Source organism: Hyperolius riggenbachi, chromosome 3 (assembly GCF_040937935.1).
Source record: "Hyperolius riggenbachi isolate aHypRig1 chromosome 3, aHypRig1.pri, whole genome shotgun sequence".
NCBI lineage: Eukaryota > Metazoa > Chordata > Amphibia > Anura > Hyperoliidae > Hyperolius > Hyperolius riggenbachi.
The window spans coordinates 104,466,520-104,477,466 of NC_090648.1; the positions used below are offsets into that span (position 1 = coordinate 104,466,520).

General features: G+C 39.3%; 1 protein-coding gene across 1 annotated transcript in view; it reads left to right on the forward strand.

Annotated features, from left to right (window-relative positions):
• Positions 1–437: 437 nt before the first annotated feature.
• EBF2 (EBF transcription factor 2) overlaps positions 438–10,947 on the forward strand; it is a 146,298-nt gene continuing 135,788 nt past the window's right edge. The window contains exons 1-3 of the mRNA XM_068274723.1: positions 438–677; positions 4,524–4,680; positions 10,499–10,562. Coding sequence (XP_068130824.1) covers positions 544–677; positions 4,524–4,680; positions 10,499–10,562 — 355 coding nt within the window. The 5' untranslated portion in view covers positions 438–543. The remainder of the gene's footprint in view (positions 678–4,523; positions 4,681–10,498; positions 10,563–10,947) is intronic.

Genomic DNA, 10,947 nt, shown 5'->3' on the forward strand with positions numbered 1-10,947 from the left:
CACAACGCCCTAGGTGTGAACAAACCCTCAATAAGTCTCGCTCTTTTCCCAAAACTCACTCCTGGTACCCAGTTAGATGGAGATGCAATATGTATTTTTATGTCCTATGTGGATTAAACAGAGATGCAGGTAAATGTCTCCTTCAGTAAAGTCAGCCCAATAATCTGTGTATGCCTTTATGCACTTTCCACCCCCGATGTGTACAAATGGTGAGAATGGGATAATAGCATCGTCCTCCGCTCCAGCTGCACACAGATCTTCAGCAAATGATGATAGTGATGCTGAGGCAGCTGGGAGAGGGTTAATAGCTCAGCCAGTGGGAAGTGTCCAGTGCAGCCAGGCATCCAATGAGAGGAGAGATGCTGGGCTGGCCACTCCCCCCCGGGGGACTCATTCATGCTCTGGGCTGATGCTGTCTCAGTGCATACAGAGGGTGAGAAGATCCAGGGTCACCCTGCTGTTGTGGAGCAGGTGACAAGGGGGGGCAAGAGGCTGTATGTGGAGGACACTGGGACCTCCCCAAAATCTGTGTGCCAGCTCTCCATGTTTGGGGTCCAGGACACTTTAGGAAGAGGAGGACCTGTCCTGAGAGACAAAGCCTTGGAAGCTGGGATGGATTCTGTCCGGTCCTGGGTGAGGAATGTTGGAGTTGTGGATGCCAAGGTGGCAGCTCAGAGGTAAGAGGGGCAGCGCTGGGGGGAGGGGGGCTTGTAGGGAAGTGTATGGGTCAACTTTCTCCTAGTCAGGATGGAGATCCAGAGCAGAGCATCTTCTGGGCATTGTTGTAGGGTCCAGTGAGGAGGACCAACTTCACAGCTGGTGGTGATACAGAGAGGGGTACCAGGGGGCTTGGCAGCGTCCCAGTGATAGCACGCTGGGACTTAGAGTTCCTCTCCGCTGGAGAACATAGGCTAGGAATAGTACAGACAGGGCGGAGGGGAACATATGTGCGCTGAATCCACACATCTGTTCAGTAGATCCATGTCACTCTACCCCCATGTCACCAAAACCAGAGGACCTCAGTGACCCCGGCCACTCAGTCCCGGGCATAGGCAGAACTTCCCCGACATCTCCGAGACGGGCCAATCTCAGCAATATATATCATCCCAGCGCAGGACTGTCTCTGCAGTGTTATATATATGTGTCCTGGAGGGTCCTACACTGCGCTGTCCCATCTACTAATACAGGGCAGAGAGAGCAGCTATCTCTATTCCGAGAGCGCCTGGGCTGGCATGTATGCTTACAGTAACATTTATATCAGCTCTGTCACTCTGCAATATATACCTCATATTATATATCAATACCACTGCAAAGTATTCGCAAATCAGAAGAATATGTATATATATATATATATATATATATATATATATATATATATATATATATATATATATATATATATATATATATATATATATATATAAAACATTACAGTACGTTTGCCAAAAGTAACTAGTTTGCAGCATTAAAATTGTGCATCTTTCATTGTAGGTACAGCTTACCTGTAATTTAAACTAATTTATTTTTAAAAAGCAAACACATAGAAAAGCATTATCCACATCATGAATAATATATATGTACATATATAAAATAGACCCCATTAATATGTGACATTGTGTGTGTGTGTGTGTGTATATATATATATATATATATATATATATATATATATATATGTACACACACACACACACACACACTCACCCACACACACAGTGTCACATATTAATGGGGTCTAAGTTTACATGTGCCACATATTCGTACATCTGTCCTTTATAAACATATAATAAACATGTCTTAAAATAGATGGTATTTAGCGCATATGGACGTGGACGGATATGATAAAAACTACTCTTTATGAAATCATGAGAAAATTGCTTTTAGCAACTTCCCCGATCATCACTGAATTAGTTTGAAAATAAATCGGGACAGTTTTAAATTGTTGCTCATTATTTAGAAATTACAACAGACGTCTGGGATCCCCATAATAATAATTGGGGTTCGGCGCCGGTTACTGCGTCTGCCGGAGAGTTGTGATTACAGGCGTCGGGCGATAAAGTTCAGAATAGCAGTACGAAATATCGGAAACTCGCATCTCCCGACTACACACAGTCCGACAAGAGATCGGCGCAAGCAGTGGCACCCCTGTCTGTGTTGCCGCCTTGTTCTGTTAGAAAAATAAATAAATATATACACACAAACCAACAAACACACACACAAATGTATACCAAGTTAAATAAAACTGCAAAGTTTGCTGACTAAGTAGGGCTGTAAAAATATCATTTTTTTGTGGTAAATGTTTCCCACAAGCTCAGGAATAGCGATATCAGTGATTGCAGAAATCGCGGGGAATTAAAGGAAAGTATTTCAGTGGCGACCTGACCTGCGCAAACTTTACATACATTGTTCAACTAAACATAACAAGTCTACATTATTGCAGTGCAGATGGTACTATACCGGTCTTGATATATATATATATATATATATATATATATATATATATATATATATATATATATATATATATATATATATATATATATATATATATATATATATATATATATATATATCCCTAAGCAGGGGGTTCAGACCTTTGCACAGACACATGCACATTATTACTATAATACTGTATATATTATGGTCTGTGGCCTCAGTGGCTATACCCCGTGCAGGGCAGTGACAGGGGGCCATACAGGTGCACAGCTCAGTACACACGGGCGCTGGTTGCAGCGCAGTATATTGCAGTACGCTGGTGGCGGCAGTAGCAGCATCTCATCTTCCAGTGACCCTGCTTGCCTGACAGCTGTCTTCCAGTAGAGACATACGAATACACAGAGTATCCTTGGAGCGGTATTGCAGTGTATGCAGTGAATTGTATACAGTATATGCAGTGCAGCTAGTATTGCATGCAGTGCCGTACATACAACACATACACCTTCCTGCATACTTTACTAAACTATGGCTGCTCTGACGTGACACAAGGGGACCCAGTACATCATTTACAATGCCGAAATTACTCATTTGATCAGCTCCTTAAACAGTTCAGAATAGCCTGGAGCAGCGCTCTGCACTTGCACTGTACAGTGAACAGCCTGGAGGAGCCCTATGCAGTGGCACTGCACAGTGAACAGCCTGGAGCAGCGCTATGCACTGGCACTGGACAGTGAACAGCCTGGAGCAGCGCTCTGCACTGGCACTGTACAGTGAACAGCCAGGAGCAGCGCTATGCAGTGGCACTGCCACTGGACAGTGAACAGCCTGGAGCAGCGCTCTGCACTGGCACTGCACAGTGAACAGCCTGGAGCAGCGCTATGCACAAACACTACAGTGAACTGTAACTTCTGCATTTAGTAATATTAGCTCCTGATTGAGATCATGACCTGTGCTCTATAAGGTATGCTCATTAGGTTATTTAATGTTTTATGCAGGCACAATATAGATGTGCACAGTATAGAAACACGCAGTAAAATACTGTATAGTGCTACTGCTAAGGTTACCAAAGTTCCTTTTTAAAGAATTCCTAAGCTCAGAGTCCAGTATTTTTTGGAGAAGAGGGTGGCTATTTTTATATAGGACCAGCCTTTACTCACCTAACCTGAGTTGTGGTTTCATACTCAGTTTCCCTAATTTAGGCCAGTTTTAGATGATTATCTCAGTGTATAGTGTGCTTCTGAGTTCTGTACACAATACACTGCATGGATGAGCTTTATGTCAGACTATTTGCATCACATTATATAACTTGTTATTTATGCCAGAGTCATATACCAAAAATACATGTTCTTTGAGTTCAATATAAAAAAACAAAAATAATAAACAGATCCTGCAGAGTCCCTAGCTGACCCACAGGAAGGCAGGAGCACTTAAAATATATGCCCTTATTTCTTATAATAGGGAATATGCTTGCCTGGCCTCTTATGGCATTCAGAGAAGCCCCTCAACAAACATTTTAGTATTTGCTATAGGAAACGCAAGTAGCCATTAAAATTTCATTCTTTCAGGAAAACATCCAAGTCTTTTTGGAAAAAATCTGATGTATCCACTGGAACTGGCAAATATTCCACCTCTTTCCAACTTTTACATAAGAGATCCATTTCTGTTGTTTTAGGATAATTCTCTTTTTCCTGAAGTTGTAAAGTTGAGTCACTTGTAGTTACCAATATCCAATCTTCTATAAGGGCCATTTCTATAATTTGTATATTTATAGATATTGGCCATAGTTCATCTTAATCTTCTCTCATCAGATATAAATAAATATAGTTCAGCCAAACTTCTAGTTTTCTTTCTACAAACTCTAACTAGTTTATAGATTCTTTTTTAAAATGTATTTATTTTGCTACTTTGGTGCCCAAACCTGACCAGCAACCATAGGATAATATAGACATTGTAATGCTTTGTATAGGGGAAAAGTGATGTCTTTCTTGTTGTGACTGCTTTCAATACAAGACACATTCTGGCATAGAGACTGTCATCTATAGAAACCCAGCAATCTGTTTCTGTCATTAACCCATCCTTGTCCTTTGCAGTGGGGTGGCAGTGTCCAGGGCACACTTCGAGAAGCAGCCACCATCCAACCTTCGGAAATCCAACTTCTTCCACTTTGTGCTGGCACTGTACGACCGACAGGGGCAGCCCATCGAGATCGAGCGCACCGTGTTTGTGGACTTTGTGGAAAAGGACAAGGTGAGGAATGCCACACAGTGCTGTGATTATGTAACACTCTATCAGTTAGTATAGAAGTACATCACATAGGAAAATCACATTCACAATGCTCATTTATATCATGTACCTTAAGATAGGCACAAATGTGGTGGTGCAGTATTATTAGTGGCATACAGATGTAGTTGTACTACTGTAGGTGTCATAATAAGGATTCATTCCCACTCTACTCTTACGGCGCCTATTAATGGTACAATATTTTCTTTCAATGCTTTTGGTGCGATTTTTATGATCGAATTGTGTAGAAAACTGCGCAGTGTGTGGCGAAAATCAATAACAATTCTAGGGTCGATTGGATTAGAAAATGTAATGAATCCGAATGTGGGATTTTATGATTGAATTGCAAGAGAGAAAATGGCCTAATTTACCCATGTATGGGAACAATCAATAATTAACTTCCGGTTACTTTCGATCTTAAAAATTGTGCCAAAAGATGTGATGACAAAATTGTACCTTTAATGGGCAGCTTTATATGCATTTTAGGTTTATAGGATTATTAAGTTACTTTTTCTAATGTATCCCCAGGGAAAAAAAATTAACACTATATACAGTATGGTGCACAAATACACAAAATAATTTATTTCGTGTTGTAAGTGCTATAAGATACAGTGGAACACTATACAGTGTTTACAAAACGGCATATGTAAAAATTATATATATATATATATATATATATATATATATATATATATATATATATATATATATATATATATATATATTGCTATATGTGCCATATAATGAGAGGTAGGTATACATTTATTGCTATACACTTTTACATGTGATCTCCAGTTTGAGGTCGATAATACATTATATGATATGTAGTGTTGCATATGGCATACAGTTTGTGGAAGACAATATATAGTGGTACATATGGCATACAGTTTGTGAAGGAGTGTATATTGCTTGATACACTGTTTTATAAATAGCATATGCAATAACGAGAAACATACATTAAGTACAGCATTATATTTGACAATGAGAAAAAAAGTATATATTACATGATATACTATGTCCTGTGTGATGTGCAATGAGTGACAGATTACATTGCATGATATATATTGTTATCTTTGTTACATAGTGAGTGAAATGATGCCCTATGCTGCATATAGGGATGTTTGTGACAGAATATGAAGACCATACATTATACACAGTGCTTTATAAGAGGCATACAGTCAAAATATGAGTGTAAATGACATTATGTACAGTAATATATATGATATACGAGAGGAAGGATACATTTCATACAGTTCTTCATGGTGCTTACAAGTATACTATATACTATAAAACGTTATATGTGGTGTACAGTGTGTAACATACTGTACATTTCTTACAGTACTATATGGTGTTCACAACAAACATATTATATAATATACAATGTCATGTAGTGTACAGTGTGCGGAAGACTATAGTATGTTGCATAAAATTAGATAAACAGCATATATAAAGGCTCATCTACACGGTACAATTTTCCATCAGATCAACCGGTGATCTGATAAGAAATTGCATCGTGTGTAGACGTCCATATTGTTTCTGGTCAATTTTGTGATAGATTGAGAAGTACCCCAAATTTATTGCAAAATCTATCGCAATCCAATTGGACCGGTTGGAAATAGATCTGATCTGATGGAAAATTGTACAATGTAGATGAGGCTTAATTATAAGTGGTTAGCAATTTAAGGACAAGCACACCCCATTACCACTTTAAATCTGATACACAGAATTCATGAATAAAGGATTGTATGTGTTTTAGCTTTACACTTTATGTAGTGTTGCACATAGCGGCTTTACCTGATAAGCTGTGCATTTTATACTATGTTGAGTTTGAAGATATGCCAAAATTGTATACACAATTATGTTTACATTTGCGGTTACTGCTTGCAACTGTGTTTAGTATAATATGCAACAGTTACACAGTTAGTGTATGAGGTTTCTTGTACACAGTTACATTTCCTATGCAATAACAGCTAGTTTCTGTAGTGTTATAAATATACACAGTTTTATATGTGGTTGATTGGATAGTGTAACTTTTATTGCATACACTGACAGTGATGATTTGACTTCACATTATTGTTGCTGTGTTTTGAATTATGTTCCTGTAATCTGAATCGTATGTAGTGATACGGTTTATGAGATAGGCTGTGGATTTGTAGTGACTTTTGCTGAAGTATCGCCCTAATATCTGTTGTAAATGACTTATTCTACAAGGTACCTTTTCCCTCACTGTCCCCTGCATGTGTCCCCTGCATGTGTCCCCTGCTCGTGTCCCTTTACATTGGGACAGCTTATGCAAAATACAGTTATCAATCTGATGTCTGGGAGGGTAGACTCTGTGATTATAACAGGATTTGGTAGTTTCTGGGCATCTTATCTTCTGGATGGAATTCTCAGAGTGTCACCTCACCTTTGTGGCAAACTTAATGTTTAAAACAAGGCTGTGAAATAATGAAGCTTGAAAATATAGTTTATAATCAAATGCGTTTAAGTAAGTTTGCGCAGGCCCTTGAAGTATTCTGTCTATCCTATTGAAAATGTTCACTCTTGGATTGATGCCATGTGAGTCAGTGTACCAATGTCTGTAGCGATCAGTGGATATTCCTATAAACACACACAGCACCCGCCTTTCCTGCATGGCAACAAACAACATGAATGCTGGGATACTGTTTCATCTTCACTGCCCTGTAAAAGCGTCATTGAACAATATAAGTAACATATTTTGTTTACAAACCTGACAATATTGTTGCCCTGGGTTAGAATATCAACCTAGCCATTTTTAAAAACTAAATATGGTTACCCTTTAAGTACAGTAAATAATGAACTACACCTTTAAACAAAGGAAGAGTTTCCCATGAACAGCAATCCAGATTGCTGGGAATATTACCCAGATTTATGAAAAAATAATAATAATGAAAGTAATAAAATATACTAGTGAGATCAGTAAAAACAGGGGCACAGCAGCATAAAGAAGTACCCATAATCTATACATTATAATTTGAACAAAACGTAGAGAATCTGAAAACAAAACAGAAGACCTGGCTAATAGCAGTTAAAGGACAACTATCATGCAAAAAATTAATTTATAAAATGTATACATATAAAATGTAGTTTTCTCCCAGAATAAAATGCACTGTAAATTACTTCTTACTATGTTGCTGTTATTCATAGTAGCTTGTGAATATCTGAGAGACCTAACAGGTTTTGGACTAGTCCATCTCCTCATGGGGGATTCTCAGGCATTTCTTTATTTACAAAAGCACATACTGAACGGCAGTTGCTGGGTCTAGCTGCCAAAGTAGTGTGATGAGAAGGGAAGCTGGATGGCATCTTTGTATACATCCTTTCCAGGGAGTGCTTTTGTAAAGAATAAAGGAAATACTGAGAATCCCCCATGAGGGGATGGACTAGTCTAAAATCTGTCAGACCTGTCAGCTTTTGACTACTTACTGTAACTGAAAGCAACGTACTGTAGGGGAAAAAAAAGTAATTTATAGTGCATTTTACTTTCGAAAACATTTACATTTTATACTGTATGTGTGTACTTTAAATTTTACAATGTTTTGCAATAGTGGTCCTTCAATGAACTTCAGTAAGTCTGATTTATCTTGCGATGTTTAACAGCCCTCTAACCAGCATAAGGGGATTCCAATGTAAATGTAACCCAACAGGCGTCATTGCCGCTGAATAAGCAGACATCCCATAATAATACAGTATTAATAATAATATAGGTTGTGTTGGGCTGACACACATTATGTTCTAGCTGTTAAATGACTACAATTCACAGCATGCACATATTCACTTATAAGGTCATGCTGGATCATATAGTTCACCTATAAAAAAATCTCAATAAGTCAGGCCATACAGCTTGGCTGCCCCTATGCACTTTATTGCCCCCTATATTGTCCTCTGGAGTGCAGATGCCACATACCCCTTGTTCCATGTGACCCCCCCCCCCCCTGTACATCTGTGTATCATTGACCCTCATATCTGTTGACCAGTGTCCAGCCTGATGTGATATATAAGCGTATTGATTGTAACTATGGTGTCCAGTATTCATTACCAAATAATGACTGGACGTAAGGCACTAATTTGGTAGTAGCTATTGATTGCCGTGTCCTCATCTCAAAGCAAGGATTAAAAATGATTAATGAGATCATTTTGCCTGTTACTGAGCACCAAGTATTGTTTTATAATTAAATGCTTAGTATAGACAGCTGATTGACCATGAAACATTGACTGGGGGTGATAGTGGAATTGTTAGATTTGTAAGTCTTTCTATCTGCAGGGACTTTCTGTAATATTGTACTCTGTCCATCATGGGATAGATCATGGCATGCTAACTGATACAAGTCCATCCAAACATTTCTAACATCTATCTATCTATCTATCTGCCTACCTGTCTACCTACCTACCTACCTACTATCTACCTATCTGTCCATCTACCAATAATATAAAGTAGACAAACATATACGCATACATGAAAAAAGGGCTACCGTAAATTTGTGCACCCAGAAAAGCCCATAATAAAATATCGGTAAATTTTACCAATACTCTAATCATACAGTGAAAATGACGATAGTAAAATATCTGTATTATAATCTACAACTAAACATAGCCCTATTCTCGTACACTGAACCCTGCCTTACCGATCCCTAACCTTAGCCACTCCTCCTGGATTCCTAACCTTAACCACCCCCTACGCCTAAACTTAACCACCCCCTACACATAACCTTAACCACCCCCTATGCCTAACCTTAACCACCTCCTACGCCTAACCTTAACCACCCCCTATGCCTAACCTTAACCACCCCTACGCCTAACCTTACCCACCCCCTACGCCTAACCTTAACCACCCCCAACCTTAACTGTCTCCCCCCGCCACAGCTAATCTTAATCAGCCCATGACAGTTACCCTTAACCAACACCACCCCTCTGCCCCTAATCTGATCCCCCCCCCCCCCCCGCAAATTTCAAGCATGGCTGTAGGCCCCCATATATAAAATGACAATGGGGGAAATTTGGGCACCGTGACTGCCCACAATGCAAAATACGGCTTCAAATAACTGACAGGCGGCCAGATTTCTCTTTCTCACCATTGCTATTATTTATATGGGAGCGCCTATGGCAGCGCTCACACTTCTGATGAATGAATGAATAATGAATAATAATAATAATTATTATTATTATTATTATTAATATTATGTACCTATATATTCTATCTGCCTATCTATCAATCGTCTATCTATCTACACACACACACACATACCCACACACGTACACCACACACACACAGCACACAAACACACACACACCACACAAACACACACACACACAGCACACAAAAACACACACACACACACACACACCACACATACACACAGACACCACGCAAACACACACTCACACACACCACACAAACACACACACTCACACACACAGCACACCAACACACACACACCACACACACACACACACACACACACACACACACACACACACACACACACAAACACACACACACACGCATGCGCACACACAGGTTTAGTTGAACAGTATGCAATCCAGTACATAAGCTGTGTATTTCACTTTTGAGAATGTTACAATATTGTGTAGGCTTATGGGTATATTCCCTTTGCACACAGGACAGTGTTTATCACCCACATATAGTACAAGGCCATTGTGGTGTATTAGCGCCGTTACAAGCAATGTGGGATCACCTGAGTGGGATTGACAAGTGATATTTAATCCATGCATGTAATGTAATAACACATCTTTTATTTCCAAGGAGCTGAGCACTGAGAAAACCAATAATGGCACACACTACAGACTGCAGCTGCTCTACAGCAATGGTGAGTACATGCCTCATATGCATATAGGCATCTTGCATGACTATAACATAAAGTATAAATGTGCACTGGATATTATATAGTCACTTGTTTGTAGTGGAACCACACTCCAATGGCCAAATCCCTAAATCGGGACCAGATGTGCTTGACCTTCCCCCTGGCTACTGCCAAGGTGTATATAGCCAAGCAAACGATGGAGGTCTGCACAATCTTCAAGTCATTTTCAAATCTTTATTATCAAAAGTTAAAACATAATGCTATAAGCAGCAACAGTCAGCTGGGCGGCTTGAGGAAGGGCAGGAGCCCGAAACAGCTGACTGTTGCTGCTTATAGCATTATGTTTTAACTTTTGATAATAAAGATTTGAAAATGACTTGAAGATTGTGCA